The sequence below is a fragment of the Mugil cephalus genome, chromosome 4 (assembly GCF_022458985.1).
Source record: "Mugil cephalus isolate CIBA_MC_2020 chromosome 4, CIBA_Mcephalus_1.1, whole genome shotgun sequence".
NCBI lineage: Eukaryota > Metazoa > Chordata > Actinopteri > Mugiliformes > Mugilidae > Mugil > Mugil cephalus.
The window spans coordinates 12,814,638-12,833,420 of NC_061773.1; the positions used below are offsets into that span (position 1 = coordinate 12,814,638).

Below are 18,783 nucleotides of genomic sequence, written 5' to 3' on the forward strand. Positions count from 1 at the left end.
AAAAAAACAGTAAAACATATGGCAAGCAGAATTGTTGCTTTTGGGCTTGCATATTTAAGATGTTCTGGTGAAATTTGTCTTGCCTTATTATCAGCCAACTGTGAAATAGCTTGTAGTACTTCTTCAGCTGTGATTTGCACGTTATTACTGCTGGAGATTTTTCCTACGATGTAGGGATCACTTTTGACACAGTCAAAAAGCTTAGAATTGTGCACTTCCTCCATAATTCAGCTATATTGTTGCCACCAGAAACCCCCTCTATGGTACAAGGTAATGATGTATTGCCCCTGTTTAGAGCTTTCACCTCTCCAAAAACCAGTAGTATCATTATTATATGTTTGTTAATATAACATATTTATATTAAGCAGTAGAGAGTTTTTTTGAGATCAAAAGCTGAACCTTCTCTTGGCCAGCCCTAAACGCACTCTTAGCCTCAGCATAATAGTAAGACACGTGTTTGTTCCACCCTGGCTTAAAATATAACTGTTGTTTTTCTACCTGTCAATTTCTGTAGCCACAAAAAAGCCTGATGACTGCCACACCTGGACCTGCGTGACAAAGTGAAGTAGACAAAAGGATCATCAAAAGCTAGACATCATGCCATCGTGAAAGAAAGTAATTATGGTCCTTCAGTCTGTAAAATCTTATGAAGCCATTTTTAAAGCTTTGGGACAGTGCGCCACTGAGAGTCATTATCCACAAATGGTGAAAACATGGAACAGTGTTGAACCTTCCCAGGAGTGGGAAACAAACAAAATTACTCTAAGAGTACAGTGATCACTCATCCAAGAGGTCTCAAAAGACCCAGTTGCCTCAGTTAAGGTTAGTGTTCATGATCACCATTAGAAAGAGACTGGGCCCTGTACACCAACAGCTGCACCTCCAGTCGTGTTTCTGTCTTCTCCCTGTACACCAACAGCTGTCACCTCTACCTAGTGTGTTTTTTCTTGTCCTTCTCACCCATGCTACACCAATAGCTGCACCTCCATCGTGTTTTGTTTCTCTGTCCTCTCACTCCAGTCTGTTTTGTTTCCTACACCAACAGCTACACCTCTAGTTGCGTTTCTGTCTTCTCCCTGTACACCAACAGCTGCACCTCCAGTTACAGGTCTGTCGCTCTTGAAGTTTGCTGATGACACCACTCGCTTACAGGATGGAGATTGACTGCCTGGTGACTTGGCGTAGCCGTAACAACCTGGAGTTGATCGCTGCCAAGACAGTGGAGGTGATGATGAACTGCAGGAAGAAGGCAGTCCCACACCTCCCCATCACCATGTGTGACTCTACAGTCAGTCCTGTGGAGTCCTTCTGGTTCCTGGGCACCATCATCTCTCAGGAGCTCAAAGGGAGCTGAGCATCAGTACCCTCATCAAAAAAGCACAACAGAGGATGTGCTTCCTGTGGCAGCTGAAGAAATTCAACCAGCCAAAGACAATGATGGTGAACTTCTACACTGCCATCACTGAGTCCATCCTCACCAACTCCATCACCACCAAGAGCAGACTGCAGCGCTTCATTCGCTCTGCAGAGAAGGTGATTGACTGCAGTCTGAAGTCCCTCGACGAGCTGTACACTTCCAGGACCTGAACCGTGCAGCTAGATGAGTGGGCCACAATTCCTCTACAGCTCTGTAAAAGACTCATTTCAAGTTATTACAAACACTTGATTGCAGTTGTTGCTGCTAAGGGTGGACCAACTAGGTTTAGGAGGCAATCGCTCTTTCCACGCAGGGCCATGTAGGTTTGGATTTTGTTATCCCACAACAATAAAAATCTTAATTTAAAACTGTGTTTTGTATTTACTTGTGTTATCTTTGACTAATATTTAAATTTGTTTCATGATCTGACACATGCAACAACCTAAGAGATCAGGAAAGGTGCCAGCCCTTTTTCACACCCCTGTATGTACAGAAAATTATATAAAGTGCTGATTTTGGATGCTCCAAGGCGTGAGTCCTAGAGATCCTATTACATGCAACATAGTGCAGTCCATCCTGGCATCAGGCACCCCCTCCATGACAGTCTAGAGGAGCAGAGGAGCAGCAGAGGTGGGAAGCTTCTCTCACTATGCTGCAGTGCTGAGAAGTTCACAGTGTCATTTCCCCTCACAGCCATCAGAGTGTATGCCAATGGTTAATAATAAGATGTGATGTGACTCCAAGCAGACTTGAACTATGGACCCGCGGTGTAATTAAAACCAGATAAAGAAGAGATCAAAAGACATATTCTGCACTTTATAAAGCATGGTTATGATAAAGATGGGAACCAAAGGCTGACACTGAATTACTCTTTAGTTTGTTTCACTGTTTAATAATTTGATTTTTTATCGTGGTATATCCTTTGGCCCATGATAAACTTTCTGTAACTTTGTTTTGTTTGCATTATTATTACCTTACTGCTTACTACTTACAATGAGTAGAACATTTAGAATACAAAGGACACAATAAAGTAGTATCTTATCTTACATTTAAGAACAATAAAATTCAAGTGTGCACAGCAATACAGACTACACTGTGCATAACCTACGTTTTAATTATTATTAGTAGTAGTTTTTTGTTAATAGTAACATGCATTTCAAAGCGGACATTTAGACCAATGACCACGATGTGAATTTCTGTTTTATCCTGCAGCGGTTTTGAAATCAAACTTTTCCTGTGCACGGTAGAGGTTATGCCACAAAAACATATAGGCCGGGAGATCCAATCAAATCACAGCAAAGGTTTGACAAGCACGAGCACCAACCAATAGGATGAGTGTAAACATGCTGGAAAGGGGCGGGGCCAGAGATATCCCGTGTCATCAACTCACGGAGCTTTGTTGTTCTTTCGGGTCAGAGACACGGAGAATTTTTATTTGAAATTCGTGGAAAATAGTCTGAATTAAGTGGAGATAACCATTCATTTGGTTCGGTATGAACAGGGAGTAATGACGAGTGGGACTGAGTTGATCTCATCTGGTGAAAAGAGGCGCTAGCTGGCCACTCCGGGAGGGAGGGAGAAAGGAAGGAAGGAAGGAAGGAAGGAAGGAATTCCAGGCATTGCGAAGAAGGTTAGAAATCTCCGCTGGGATGTCTCACGCAAGTTGGAAAAAACTCTGTTTAGCGATTCCCCCCGGAATCACGACGCTATAAAACCGGACTATGTGTTCGTTTGACTGATGTCAAATCGTGGGAACAATTAACTCTTGCAACTCTTAAGTTGGGCTGCCAGTTTTAGCGAGCCAGCTAGCCACGTAGCTACCTCTCAGTAGGAAGACATTTAAAATGGCGGAAGGTTGGCCCATTCCTTCGGCTCTTGTCTTCGTGCTACTGAGTCTCTGTGCCTGGGCCAGTGAGCCGTGTCCTGCTGCCTGCTCGTGTTCAAAGGGACAGGACGAGGCTCACATCCTGGACTGTAACAGGAGGAGGCTGTCGAAGGCTCCCCTGGACCTACCAGACGGGATAAACCAAGTGTAAGTACACAACCGGACAGACAAGCATGTGTTGGAAGTTACCGGAGACCTCTACCTCTCTGAATACACTGCTCTGATTTGTTGAACCATAACACAACACGACACAGATGCATACAATGCATGTGACCCTCAGTTAATTGTATTACACCCTGAAAATGATCTTGATGATTTAGTTGTAGTAATAATAGATTAGTCATTGTTTATTTTTTATTATGAGAACAACCTTGGGAAATGTCGATCATTCCATCCAACTTACTTACCTACACAGGAACTTGATTAAATTTTACATTTATTAGTTACACCCATTACCGAGTCCGATATGAAATGCACATTCTAAACATCACGATGGGACAATTAGATTATTATTATTATATTTATATTAGTTTTAGCTCTGAGTAATAAAATAATCAAGCAATTAAATGGGACAATTTATTTAAGATGATCGTCATGAAAGTTGCACATAATTTATCTGCTTGGAAACAAAAACGTGTAGCATAATCAGTTAATGCGTTTAAACTGGTGTAAGGTTTCAGTCGTTTTCAGTCATCATGTGATACTGATCTTGTGTCGAATTCTGTTGCAGCACCATGAATCATAATGAGTTCACCGTTATTCCCTTTCTCGGAGACGTCTCATCAAACATCACCTCTCTTTCCCTGTAAGTACAAAATCCTCTTCAGATGTCCTCGTTTCCCCTGTCGGTAATAGAATGAATGCACAAAATAATTGAATGATCATTTCCAAGGACATTTTTTTAGGATGTATTTCCTGTAAACCTCAGATGCCATATATTTCTTATTATTTGGAAAGAATTGAAATTTCACATATTTTGATCTTTTTTTTTTTGTATACACAAGTACAGACACTAAAGCATTTGTTAGGTACCATTAGTAATGTTCTTAAGTTACTGGACATTGTGAACAGCGTTGCATGTGTGAGTTTTGAGTGTACCATAGAGGACTAATTGAAAACTTAATCATAATGAAAAGTGATACCTGACTATATTTGATATGATTCAGAGTCCACAATCGGATCTCCGAGCTGTCGATGCATCATCTACAACCATACGTTGCCTTGGAGACACTGGACCTTACATCCAACTCCATCTCTGAGCTCAAAGTTGGATCCTTCCCGTCCATGCAGCTGAAATATCTGTAAGCAGCCAGTGTTCATTTAAATGATCTGTATTTAGATGTGTTTTTTGGTACAGACAGGTGATACAGGTTAAAAGCTAAATGAGGGGGAAAAAAAACACAAAGCACAAAAGTACAAACATTGTGTCGTGGTAAAAGTACACTCGTGCTGATGTTGTATGCTGGTTTATAACAGTAAATAAGTTTATAGTATAAAATATTATAAAAAAAAAATATATTAATTGCATCATGGCCCTTCTGGGAATATGCCTTGTGTGATTAGAGATCAAATATAAAAAAAAAACCTTCTTCATTTTAATGTTTCTGCTTTTTGATCACATAGGAATTTAAGTAACAACAAGATCAGCATCCTGGAGCCTGGCTGCTTTGAAAACATCTCCAGCTCTCTGCTGGTGCTGAGGTTGAACAGGAACAGGCTGGTTGTGCTGCCGTCCAAAGTCTTCAAACTTCCACTGCTTCAGTTCCTGTACGTATCAGAAAATGTGTTATTAGTTTTTTATAAATGAAAGACAGAGCTTTTTATTTTAACTCGTATTTAAACTGTTAACCATGTAAATAATACATCCAAATAGAATTATTCCAGGGACTTTGTTGTGTGGGTTTTGTTTTTGTATAAAAATACCTTCTGTTGTCTTTGTAGTGAGATGAAGCGCAACAAGATCAAGATCGTGGACAGCCTGACATTCAAAGGGATGGATTCACTGAAGTCGCTGAAGATGCAGAGGAATGGCATCACAAAGCTCATGGATGGAGCCTTTTTTGGGCTGAACAACATTGAAGAACTGTGAGTACAATGCTGTGTAGAGTCTGCTTTGATCCGTATTTTTGAACTGTCACAAAGTAAAAATGTATAGGAGTAGCCTTACAGAGGCTGTGAATGCACAGAAGACGCACAACCATGAAAAAGTCGTTACCTATTTTGCTAAAACAATCTTCATCGTCGTCTGTCTTACAATTAGTGGGCTGTTTTTATTTAGTATTGTCTTTAATGGTTTTGTTATTATGACAAATCTGCAGTGTAATCAGATTTATATTTGTTAATGTCATTTTATTTCTTCCCATCGTTGTCTCAGAGAGCTGGAGCACAACAACCTAACCGAGGTTAACAAAGGTTGGCTGTATGGCCTGCGCATGCTGCGTATACTGCGGGTCAGCCAGAATGCCGTCGGCATCATCCGACCAGACGCCTGGGAGTTTTGCCAAAAGCTGGAGGAACTGTGAGTGTGTTTGTCTCATAGCTAAAATCCCTGTGTAGCTAAGAGACCCAATTTTCTTTCAGTATCCCAAGGCTCTAAAACTAATTTTGTCCGCTCAGAGGAGTTACTGTTATCTTGCTGCAGTGTGGGAGTCTGAAGCTGCTTCAGTAACGTTGAGCCTCTTGTGGATTTATTGCATACGTTTTCATTTTTATGAAAATCGTGTGATTTTCAGAGGATCGCGTACGACAGCTGTGTTAAATTAGCAAATTTTCTGAGCTCATTTTTTAATTTTTTTTTTAATAGTCCTGTTTGTGTTTTTACAGAGACTTGTCCTACAATCACCTGACTAGACTTGAGGAGACGGCCTTCGTGGGATTAGGTCTGTTGGAGAGCCTGAACCTGGGAGAAAACTCCATCAGCCATTTGGGAGAGGGAGTGTTCGGTGGCCTGGCAAGTCTGCGCATCCTGTGAGTGACTCAAATGAAATCTGTTTGAAATGTGTTTTTCCCGGTTGTTCTGAGCCGTGTAATGAAGCCCGCGATTCAAAATATAACCAAGTCTCGGCTTGTTCTCGGCTCTCCGCATACTTGTGAAGGTTGCCGACTCCAGCAGGTCTGCGTTTCTTTCATTATTCATGTGTCGTTCCAGTTCTGTCTTGAGTGTGTTTTATAAGTAGTAAGTAGTTTAAAGAAAACTATAGAGATCCCAGTATTTTAAATCTGCATACTTAAATATAGTCTTTCTCTGTGCATATCCTGCTCGTCATTAGTCACCAGTTTAGATTGAGGCACTTGCTGTAGATTTTCCATAGCTGCTCTCCTGTGGGTCCTGTGTTTAATATTCCATCATGCGGAATAATGTATTGCGTGAGAGGGCAAACCGGACTCAGCGGAGACTTTTAAAATTCATAGTGGCATGATATTAGCCTAATTAAGCAAGAATGTCTTCTTCATCAAACATTTATCTGCGAGGTACAGAGTGTTGAGGGAAGTTGCGAGCTCATTATTTGCTGCACACAGTTGTGTTTAAGTCACGGAGCTACAGGAAAAAAAAAAGGGTCGCCCTTGGCACTGTGACCGTCCCGGGAGCTTTCACGTAAGATGGGAAGTGGAGAGTGGCAAACTTCTTTTAGAGGTGGCCAGGCATGAGGAGAGGGAAACAAAAAAGCCCCTGACCCATCCCGTACTCGCACGCCTCTCTGGGTTTCCACCCCGGACCCGTGAGCCGTCTCTGTGCTAAACAGAGCCAATTATTTCCCCTCATCAGAACAGCAGGCGCAGCGAACTGTGACACAGTGTGGAAGTATATTGTCTCCAATTGTTCGTCTCCTAACGAAGAGTCACTGCAACTGGCAGCTACAGTGGAGATAACGTTCCCAGTGTGTGACCATGTCGGGGAAAGCCTTTTCGATGTTCAGCCTGCATGGAGTGTGCACAGTATCTAATAAAAGTCTCTTTCGTTTTCAGAGATATCCGCAATAATGAAATCTCCTGGGCCATTGAGGACTCCATTGGTGTTTTTGATGGAATGAAAAGGCTGAACACACTGTGAGGACACCGCCTTTTGTGCAAAGAAATAATAACGAATCCTCACATTTACCTAAATGTTTTGTGGCTGTTACTGTTTTGCTAAACATTGCATAAAAATCTTTTTTTATTTTCCAGAGTCCTGCAGCGGAATAAAATCAAATCAATCACTAAGAAAGCGTTCGAGGGCCTGGAGGAGCTGGAGCACCTGTGAGTAAAGCCACCGCACAATCCCCTCTCTCCAAGCGGTCATATTCTAGTCTCTGTAGGATTTGCTGTTGCCGTGGAATGATTAAAGATAGAAGAAGGGTTTTATTACCACTGGGCTGTTGGTGTTGACTTATGCTTGTGAAACGGGATGCTTGTTTTGCTCAAATCACATCGTAGGTGTGTCTAATCCATATTTCTGTCTCCTCTGTAGGGACCTCAGTAAGAATGGAATCATGTCGATACACCCAGAGGCGTTGTCCCATATGAAGCTTAAAGTATTGTGAGTAGACATAGCTCTCATAAGTACATGCTTATGGAGCTTTTATTTGTGTCGTTTGTTTTGTTATTAATGTTGCTTTAAGATATTAAAGTGCTATAATGATCATGAAAAAATGTCATTAAGGGGCCTGATTCGCATTTTAAATGTGAATCATTTCCTTTAAGAAGTTATTGTCGTTGTGGTCCCCTCCAAAAATATTGGGACAGCAAAGCAAATTCCCTCGTTTTTGTTGTTCACTGAAGACATTTGGGTTTAAGATCAAAACATGAGCATGGGACAAGAGTTCAGAATGTCAGCTTTTATTTCCTTGTATTTACATCTTGACGTGTTAAACAACTCGGGACACACCACCCTTTGTTTGAACCCACCATTTTTCAAGTGAGCAAAACTATGGGAGCATGTGACTGACAGGTGCTTCTTGTTGACCAGGTGTTGCCTTTAAGGTTGATTGGTTGTCAAATCAAACATTAAATAGCTCTGCATGACTAGTCTACTTTTTGGCCTAGGTTGACAGCTATAAAGTTTGAATTTCTTGTCAAAGAGGATAAACCAACATGAAGACCAGAGAGCTGTCTGTGGGAGAAAAGCGATTTTCGAGCTGAGAAAAGAAGGGAAATCAATTGGAGCCATTGGGCATAGCAAGCACAACAATTTGGAATGTCTTGAATAAGAAAGAAACTACTGGTGTACTGAGCAACAGACGTCGAACAAGTCGGCCAAGGAAAACAAAAGTAGTTGATGAAAGAAATATTGCGAGAGCTGTGAAGAAAAACCCCAAAACATCATCACCAACCTCCACATTGACACAAGATTCTGAGAGCAGAAATATAGGCCACACCAAAAGATGCAAACCACTCATCAGTAGTAAGAATTGGAAGGCTATATTGAAATTTGCAAAGAAGTACAGAGATGAACCACAAAAGTTTTGGAGCACAATCTTATGGACTGATGAGACCAAGATTAATCTCTACCAAAGTGTTGGAAAGGCCAAAGTGTGGAGAAGGAAAGGAACTGCTTGGTGGAGGTAATGTCATGACTTGGGCGTGCATGGCCGCTTCTGGAACAGGCTCATTAATATTTATTGATGATGTAACTGATGATGGTAACAGCAGAATGAATTCTGAAGTGTACAGAAACAACAGTCTGCCAATTTATGGAGAAATGCATCCAAACTAATCAGGAGGAATTTTATCGTGCAGCAAGACAATGACCGAAAGCAAACTGCCAAAAACACAAAGGACTTCATCAGGGGAAAAAAGTGGAAGGTTTTAGACTGGCCAAGTCAATCACCTGACCTTAACCCAATTGAGCAGCATTTCACCTCCTGAAGAGGAGACTAAAGGAAGAGAACCCCACTGAAACAAACAAGAACTGAAAGAAGCTGCGATAAAAGCCTGGAATAGTAACACAAATGAAGAACGCAACAGTTTGGTGATGTCTTTGGGTCGCAGGCTTGAGGCAGTCACTGCAAGCAAGGGTCATGCCACCAAATATTAAATGTTATTTACTTTAAGATTATTTGTTCCATTACTTTCGCTCACATAAAAATGCTGTGGTGTAATACAAACGGTGATATATCCTAAGTTGTTTAACACATCTAAAAGCTGAAGTTTGTTGCCCCCAGTTTGGTGGTAATGTTGAAAAGACTAAAGCCAGCTAGTTGCTGTTGAGTTGCAGCAGCATCCACAGAGACTTGTGTCCTCCGTGTTAAGAAAGTCAGTGGAAATGTTAAGTCTTTTTGAGGTTTTGATCGGCCCGTCCTAGGAGGGACTCTCAAGCAGTGGCTGACTAAATGCCCCAGCTGCTTTCAAACTCCAGAATATGTACCATGACAGTAGTCATATCCTCTTGTTAGTAATTAGTCTGCGGCCTTAATGGAATATAACACATTTGCTTGGCTTTCCTTGTTAACGTAGCTAGAAGAACACAGTGGCAACGCCCTTGTAATTGAAAGTGTATTTTAGTATTGAAGTATTATATTGAAACACAGCTCTGGAGGCGGCGTTTCCATCGTTGGTTGTCATGGCCTGTCTGACTCTGAACTGTATTGATATAGATTTAAATTTAAAGCTCTATTTGCATCATACTTGGCAGTAATAACAAAACACAGCTACTCTTTCTGCCTCCTGTTAGTCATTTTAAGCAATGCTGGACTCACTGTTATTTTGTCAGATCCCCGTAAATTTGATTAGATGGTTACAACAACTTTTAAATGATTCAGCTAATTTCAAGCCAATACAGACAATTTTGCTTTCTCTCAAAGGTTAAATAATTTATTCCATTCTGAAGAGTTCACAGACACTCTTGAAATCCCAAATTAGTTTTCATTTGCTCAGCGGCCTAACCTCATTCTTTTATATTGGTTTGATGATTTCCATATTAAAACAAATAGTAAAAATTCAGTGACTCAACTGGCGCTTTGTGAATTACCTTCCTGTTCTCAGTGTCCTGAACACCAGCAGCCTGCTGTGTGACTGTCACATGCAGTGGTTGGGTCCCTGGTTGACAGATAACCAGTTCCAACAGTCCGTCTCCGCTGTCTGCGCCCATCCTGCCAATTTGCTTGGTCGCAACGTGCAGTCGATCAGCCCGGAGGAATTTGTTTGTGGTCAGTGTCAGAAAAACGTTGATGTTTTTGATGTTTTGAAGCTATTGTCCTTTCCAGTGGATTATTACACTACTCATTTTACTGTAACTTGACCTTATTTTGCTTTAGTCTTGTTTTAGAATGAAGTTCTGAATGAACTTACACTGAGCTACATAAACTAGAAATATGTAAACGGTTGTATTAGAAAATCTGGAACCTTTTGGGAGCATGTTGGTATTTTATCACCACGTTTGCTCTTCACAAACTAGTATCTTATACGTGAATGAATATCTGCTGGAGGAATGTGAATCCTCTAATTTGGAGTTTTGCACGGCCTGTTTTGTAGACGATTTCCCCAAGCCTCACATCACGGCTCATCCCGAGACGTCCGTGGCTCTGCGGGGGAACAACCTGACACTGAGCTGCATCGCGTCCAGCAGCAGCGATTCACCGATGACCACGGCGTGGCGCAAGGACGGCGAAGTGCTGTACGATGCTGAAGTGCAAAACTACGCCCGCTATCAGGAGGGAGAGCTGATCTACACCACCGTGCTTCACCTCCTCAATGTCAACTTCACCGATGAGGGACGCTACCAGTGCGTGGTCTCCAACCACTTCGGCTCCAACTACTCTAACAGGGCCAAGCTCACTGTCAACGGTGAGGATATGTCCCCTTTATAAAGAGCGTGATCTGTGATTGTCAGTGGTGCCGATGCGTTGTGTAGTTTGCCCTCTTTAAGCTTTAAGGTGATGGTCTTGTCAGCGTATTATACACCGAGTTGTGTCCCAATTTAGTAGCTGAGAGTAATGCGTCCTGCATCATTTTTTTGTCACACTTTCTTCTCATCATTCTGTTTTCGCTCAGAACGGTTATTTTACTTCCAAAAAAATATAACAGAGCGGAAACCCAAGATTTATTTGCAACTGATGTCACATATATCTCTGCTAATACGTCCCACCTGGACGCTGTGCCCTCTATTTTTCAGAGCTGCCTTCCTTCCTCAAGACTCCCATGGATCTGACGATCCGGACTGGGACCATGGCCAGGCTGGAGTGCGCCGCTGAGGGTCATCCATCACCGCAGATTGCTTGGCAGAAGGACGGAGGCACCGACTTTCCTGCCGCTCGAGAGCGGAGGATGCATGTGATGCCCGATGATGACATTTTTTTCATCGCCAACGTCAAGACGGAAGACATGGGAGTGTACAGCTGCACGGCTCAAAACGCAGCTGGCAGCCTGTCGGCAAACGCTACTCTGACTGTCCTGGGTGAGTCAGCCGCTCGATTAGTAGAGAGTATTAGCATGTGTTACTGATTTGTTTATTCGTTTAGTGTATTGTATGTCTTCCACAAGGTCAGTTCAGTTGAGTCACTTTCCTGACATTATTTGTCTGTCATGCGTTACAAGCTCTTGTTTGTGTTCCTTGCCACCACGATCATTAGCTAATGCTAATATAAAACCAAGCCTTGAACTTTAAATAGACTGTCTGGAGGGAGATCTTCTCAGTCTGTGTCAATGAATGCATATTTGTAACACAGAATTACTGTTTAGTAATGCTGATGACATGAATCACAATGACTCATCTCTATTAAGAAAACAAAAACAAACAATGAATCATCTTCTCTGCAGAAACTCCGTCCTTCATGCGGCCGCTCGAAGACAGAACCGTGGCCCACGGCGAGACCGCCGTGCTTCAGTGTATAGCCGGAGGCAGCCCGGCTCCGCGTCTCAACTGGACCAAGGACGACGGGCCCCTGGTGCTGACGGAGCGCCACTTCTTCGCCGCGGCCAACCAGCTGCTCATCATCGTCGACGCCAGTTTAGCCGACGCTGGGAAGTACACCTGCATCATGTCGAACACTCTGGGCACAGAGCGCGGACACATCTACCTCAGCGTCTCGCCGTCGCCAAACTGTGACACCGGCACGGGCTACAACCAAGACGAATGGACCACCGTGGGCATAGTCGTGATTGTGGTGGTGTGTTGTGTGGTTGGAACGTCACTGGTCTGGGTCATCGTCATCTATCACATGCGTAGAAAGAGCGAAGACTACAGCATAACCAACACAGGTTAGTATTATTGAATCAAGTGCTGTGTATAAAGCTTTATCCAGTCAGGATTGCCGTTTGGAAACCATGAGTTGTGTCTGTTTATACCTTGTTGTGAGGATAACACACAGAGCTCTTGTCTCTTTTACAGATGAGATGAACTTGCCAGCAGACATCCCCAGCTACCTGTCCTCTCAGGGTACTTTATCAGAGCCTCAGGAAGGCTACAGTAACTCTGAGGCCGGCAGCCACCAGCAGCTCATGCCTCCTCTCTCCAATGGATACGTCCACAAGGGCACAGATGGTGGGTGGTCACATTTCTGCTGTGTTTTTACCCTGTAACACAAACCTTTTCTTGTCAGCACCTCAGATAAGATCACGCTTACACTTTTCATGTGATATTTACATTACACACCGTGACTTATCACGGCCATAAAGTAATTGTACCATGACCTTGGTGTAAGAATTACAGCTTTCTTCCATTGGCGTGACTATTTTATATTAATCCCATAAGAATTACACAAACAGTAAACTCTCTGCTCTCATCACTTTATATCCACTGAACACTTTAGTGCCTCCTGCTTCTTCTAACCTAGTTAGAAGCATTTGAATAATTCAATAATGTGAATAATAGTTTCTCATCCAGTGCGTGTTAGTTGTAACCTCCGTGACTGGAGGTATGTCAACATTGTGATCAAACAACAAAGCCTGTTATGTTGACATCACAAGGATTACAAGACTACAGGAAATCAAACATACGAAGATTTGCTGGCATCACTACTAGCTTCTGTTTGAGTAGCTGCTGACATGATAAAAAGATCAAATCTGACTGTGTCTTTGAACAAAGCGCAGTTCCTCGGATGCGTTGTTCCTCTGGTTTTTGGCTCGTGGCACCACAGAGCCCTGCTTCTGCTTCTGCGTTTGGGATCAGCTGACCTGAGACGGCGACTAATTAGCATGTTTGTCCCAGGTGTGTGTTATGGAGACACGGCCAGCGAGGTGGAAACCGAAGGGAATGGCATGCTGCACTGCAGGGTTGGTTCTCTGTTCACCGGCCGTAGCAGCTTCCACCCTGGGGAGCCTCGTGAGGGACTAGCTGGCGCCACCACAGGTGAGTGTCACTGACACACAAGCAGACGTGTTGTTATTTATTTTTCCCTGCATTGTGTATTATTCAGAATTTTAAAAACTAGCTTTATCTCTGCCTTTGTGAAATACATTGATCCATTAAACCGAGCTATTAAATTCATAGGTGCTTTTGGTTTAATTTGTGTGTGTGTATATTTTTTTATAGTTTCAGGTTTTGTTAAACACAAGAAAGCAGTTAAAATAAACAGTGCGGTGATGAAAAGGATGAGATGATTGGCCCTTAAACACTCTTCAACCCACGCCTAAAAACGTCTTGAAAACCAGCTAAGCACACTTAAATCTGAAAAGTCCTTCTAAGCACAGGCCTGTTGTTGTTCTGTGAGGTGGTGCAGGTTCGTTGGTCATCTGCTCCGACTGCTACGACAACGCCAACATCTACTCGCGCACACGGGATTACTGCCCTTACGCCTACCTGGGCGAGGACGACCCGCTGGACAGGACTCTGCCGGGCCTGAAGGAGAGCCTCCGCGAGCACGGCCAGCACGAGGACCCAGCGCTGGGAGGCCTCATTAACAACCAGGACTCTTCAGATTTTCTCCCCTCGCACGATAAAAGGCTGAGCAGCCACACTCCCCCAGAGCACTACGCTAATGGTGAGACTTTAAAACCGAAATTCTAAATTTATCTTTTAGAGACGTTGAAGCCATTAGCTGAGGTGCTAACTGTTGTGTCCGTCACACTGAAATGTTGAATCCTCACCCTTCACCAGCCACTCAGACGTCCTGTCGAGCTCTGTAGACGTCTTCCTCCTCCCCATCGTCGCCAGTTTGAATTGCTCTTCCCTTCGTGTGTCGTCTAAACGCTGAGCTCATTAACACGTCCACTCTACTGATGAGACGTGTAATGAGAGATGTTCCAGTGAACTGGTGGACTCACAAGGCTCAATGTACTGGATATACTGATGTTTTCTGGTTCGATAGAGGCCTGGTGTGATGGTTATCAGAGTAGTCCCATGTGTTCAGAGAAAACGCATTCAAGTTCACATTAAGAAATAAACTAGTGATTTGTGACGGAAATGAGATTCATCAGTAACCACAACATATACGGTAAATAGAGAAAACTGCCAGTTATGAGATCATTAGGACATTTAGCTTACAAAGAAAAGCCATGAAGCTTTATACTGGGAAAAGAAACTAAATAATATTTGGCAATTTCTCTTGATAAATGACCTGAACCATGAAGTGTGAGGTGATGTTCAAACATGCTGTATTTTGCTGTATTTTCAGATTCCCTCAGCAGGTCTTTCTGGAGAGACGGGGAAAATTCATCCTCAAAACCACAACCAGGAGCATCACAGCTCCCGGTGACTGTACACAGGACACGTCCTCTGCCTCCGGCTGCCGACAGGGCGGCGGAGCAGAGCGAGGCGGAGGTGGACTTTTTGTCCGGCCAGGACCACAGAAGTGCCTCTAATAGGACTAAACCCCAGGAGCATCCGGCTCCCACATAGGTCTTTGAGCTGCGGCTCCGTTGTGCCTCTGACTCTCCGTTGCTCCGACCCCACCTTCACCCACTACCTCCAAAGAAACTCCTCACATTCTGCCAAAGATGCTCTCTTGTATGTTTACATTCCCCCTTTCACTCAAGAGGACACGCTGACACTCTCCACTGCGGAACGACCGCCGCGCCGGAACGGACGAACGGTCCCGACGACCTCCGATCCCGGCGGGACCCCGTTCTTCCACGTCCTTCGCTCCTGTTTGAGTAAACTATGAATGTATGCTTTGAAGAGCCATGTCAGATGCTAGCTTCAGTGAACGCAAGACATGATCGAATCTTCAAGTTCTCCGTTCTGTCCCTGCTGCGGTGGGACTGACACGTTGTTGACCAGTTGACGCGTCGCTGGCGGTTTTGTCTCACCGTCCCCGGTACGGACGCCGCCTGTTGGAGCAGCCCACGTGACTTCAGAAGAAACCACTACGCACCTCTTAGCAAGTGGGGGGAAAAGGGGACAGGTGTCGTTCCCTGACCAGCAGTCTTGGGTTGATGATCTAAAAGAAAAAAAACTTGAAGGCGTACCTCCCTCATTCCCACAGCCATCCCGACTGACTACGCTGCGGTATATTAATATGCAAATCCCAGAGACAGTGACACCAAAATGTGGTGTATATTACGAATATATATGAATATATCCTATATTATCTTTGTGTTTTTGTCCTGTATCAAACACAGCTGTTCATTCCATAATTTTATGTCTTCATAAGCAGTTTTGGGGAGAAAACTTTTTTTTTTTTGTTTTTTTTTGCACATGAGACAATCACAGTTTTGCTGTTTATTTTTTAACGGTTGTCTAGTGGACGGCCTTTGACAAACATTCTCAGTAGCCTTAATCAGGTGACGGCATGATTTATATACAGTATGCACTGATTTGTTTTCCCTTTTATCCTGTGTTACAGGCACTTAATTTAAACTTTAATATGCAGTGTGCATCCTGTTTCGCCTCGAGAGGATTTTGCTCCCTCGGTAAAAGTTCATAATCTGTACACAAATATTGATTAAGCCTAGGTGTCACTTGGAACTGTGAAATTGAGAATGTATTGTATTATTTTATACGTACGTGTGTGTGTGCGTGCGCATGTGTGTGTGTGTACATAACGCTAGTTATCTATTAAAGTCCATGTGCTACTAGTACATTTGCAGAGAGGACTGAGACATAAGCTGCAGTAACTTTAAAAAGCTTATTCATTTTAAGCCTTCGTTGCCCCAGAGTGATCCACACATTTTTTTTTTTATATGTTGATTTTCTTGAAAACCGGGTGTTTGTTCTCCTTGAATCCGAAAGACGGTAATCAAACGTCAGCCGGCTTCGGCGCGCTGCATTCTTTCTAAATGTCAGCTGTGACATTGCTTTGAGGTTTGAACGTGAAAACGCCTCTCGCGCAACAGAACGTGGCCGCGTTGTGACGGGTTTGATCTAATGAGATGTCCTTAAAAAAATCCTCTTGATTATTGCACTTCAGAGTTGCTCAGATGTGATTGGCTTTGTTTCATGTTTGAAAATGATCCTTGTTGCCAGTACGTTAGACGGACGTGCCTAAAGTGAATGCAGACAAATACACCAGTGTAACTGCGACGTATGAGTGTTTAGGGAGGTGTTGATTCAACATTACGTCTGTTATCTTATATCAGAATGTGTGGAAACACGGCCAGGTACTCCTTCCTTCCTCCTCAATAGAGATCGTTTGAATCTGCCCCATTTCATCAAAACCGAACACCTCTTCTACACTGCATTCATTTTGGCCATGTGTACCTTATATTTCAGATTGCATTCCATATTTGAAAGTTTATTTTTGTTACTGTCGATTATCATTACTGCTGCATTCTGCTCTTCTGTTGCTGACCAAGAAATGATTTGACGTGTTGTGGTACAGAGTGTTAAAGGGTACCGAGTTCAGTGACAGAAGAAAAATCAATGATGCTGAAAAGTTAATCTACACTGCAAATGTGTATTGATGGAACCTGCTGCTGTGTTTTCTGTGTAATGTCCCAAACATGGCCAAAAACGACTTCTTCGTTGTAAGTTATTACTCATTGCATGTTGCTCATGCACTTTTTAAAATGCAATTTTTTGCCTTTTCATTACTTAATCAGCACCTTTTCATTTAGCATCAGCTATAAAAGATATTGTTTCCCAAGCCATGACTAAAGCCTAAGCACGACTTTCTGCCTTTTGAAACACTCCTCGTTTTAGTGGAAGCACATTGCAAAGTCAATTTCATGCCCCCCTTGAGCGATACAGAAAATTTAAATGAAACCTTGCAGTGAGGAGTCACTAAGAGCGAAGTGTCCAGGGAGGTGTACATCGATTCAGTGTTGACTGTATATTTCTGTTTTTCTCCCAACACAGCCTAACTTAATGTGCATCTGTTAAGTTTAATTCTCTGAAACGTCCTTTATGACTTTATACCAAAGTTTAGCAGTAATTGCTCTGGCAAAACTCCAATGCTGCTTTTTTGTTGTTGTTTGTAGCATTTCTTTTTTTTTTAATTTTATTGTAATTTGGACCTTGTTTACCTGTGCATTCTGTAAAGCATGTCTAAAGAGCTTTTTTTTGTTACATAGCCATTACTCAAACATTAAACATGGATTCTCAGAAATGGCTTTGAATCTTGAATGTCGGCCTCAGCACTTTCAATAGAAATAGTTTTATTCTCTTATTGATTTGCGTGGAAATTGTGACCTATTCAGATTGTTCAGTTTATCTAATCAACAGTCCACATGTCATCTTACAATATGTAACAGAAAGGCAGGAGATGGTCACGTTTTTAAGTTGTAACAAGCTCATGATTCAAAATGCACCTATCGGACGTAACACCATGGCAGGTGAGGTGAATAACACCGTCGATCTCTTGGCTGCGGCGCCTTTCAGTGGGTTCACAAAGTGAACATTTTGTCCTCAGACTTGATGTGTTAGAAGCAGAATGGGTAAGCGTAAGGATTTGAGCGAGTTTGACAAGGGCTTAAAGTGGGATGGCTAGACAACTGGGTCAGAGCAGCTCTAAAACTGCAGCTCTCGTGGGGAGTCCCCGGCCTGCAGAGGGCAGTATCTATCAAAAGTGGTCCAAGGAAAGCTCAGTGGTGGTGAACCGGTGGCCAAGCCTCTTTGATGCATGCAGGCAGCGAAGACTGGCCAGTGTGGTCCGATCTAACAGAAGAGCTACTGTAGCTCAAACTGCTGAAGAGGGCGATGTTGGTTCTGATGGAACGGTATCAGCATAGCTGCAGACCAGTCAGGGTGCCCATGCACACACTGCCGAAAGTGTCAACAGTGGGCATCAGAACTGAACCACAGAGCGATGGCAGTAAGTGGTCTGATGACTCATGTTTTCTTTTACATCATGTGGATGGCTGGGTGTTTGTGTGTCTCTTACCTGGGGATCACATGGCACTAAAATGGACAATGGTAAGGAGGCAAACCAGCAGAGGCTGTGTGATGGTTAGGAGGATGTTCTGCTGGGAAACCTCGGGTCCTGCCATCCGCCATCCATGTGGCTATTACTTTGAGGCGTGCCACCTACCTAAGCTTGCAGACCGTGTACACCCTTTCTTGGAAATTATATTCCCTGAGAGTTTTAGCATTGCCACAAAGCAAAAATGGTTCCAAAATGGTTTGAGGAGCACGAGTTTGAGGTGTTGACTTAGCCTCCAAATACCCCAGTTCTCAGTCCAAGTGAGCACC

At 43.1% G+C, this 18,783-nt stretch overlaps 1 protein-coding gene across 2 annotated transcripts; it reads left to right on the forward strand.

Moving 5' to 3' along the window:
- The first annotated feature begins 2,798 nt into the window (after nucleotides 1–2,798).
- Nucleotides 2,799–17,701, forward strand: lrig2 (leucine-rich repeats and immunoglobulin-like domains 2). 2 transcript variants are annotated; one of them, XM_047583386.1, is made up of 18 exons: nucleotides 2,799–3,449; nucleotides 4,033–4,107; nucleotides 4,469–4,603; nucleotides 4,926–5,069; nucleotides 5,244–5,387; nucleotides 5,677–5,820; nucleotides 6,126–6,269; nucleotides 7,269–7,349; nucleotides 7,467–7,538; nucleotides 7,750–7,818; nucleotides 10,263–10,426; nucleotides 10,752–11,063; nucleotides 11,392–11,673; nucleotides 12,036–12,476; nucleotides 12,607–12,759; nucleotides 13,426–13,566; nucleotides 13,928–14,197; nucleotides 14,831–17,701. In XM_047583386.1, the coding sequence occupies exons 1-18, from the start codon at nucleotides 3,262–3,264 to the stop codon at nucleotides 15,052–15,054; spliced, it is 3,183 nt and encodes a 1,060-aa protein (XP_047439342.1). In that variant the 5' UTR covers nucleotides 2,799–3,261; the 3' UTR covers nucleotides 15,055–17,701. The 2 variants fall into 2 exon arrangements, with proteins under 2 accessions (XP_047439342.1, XP_047439343.1); XM_047583387.1 differs by lacking the exon at nucleotides 14,831–17,701 and adding an exon at nucleotides 14,314–14,808.
- Nucleotides 17,702–18,783: the final 1,082 nt, after the last annotated feature.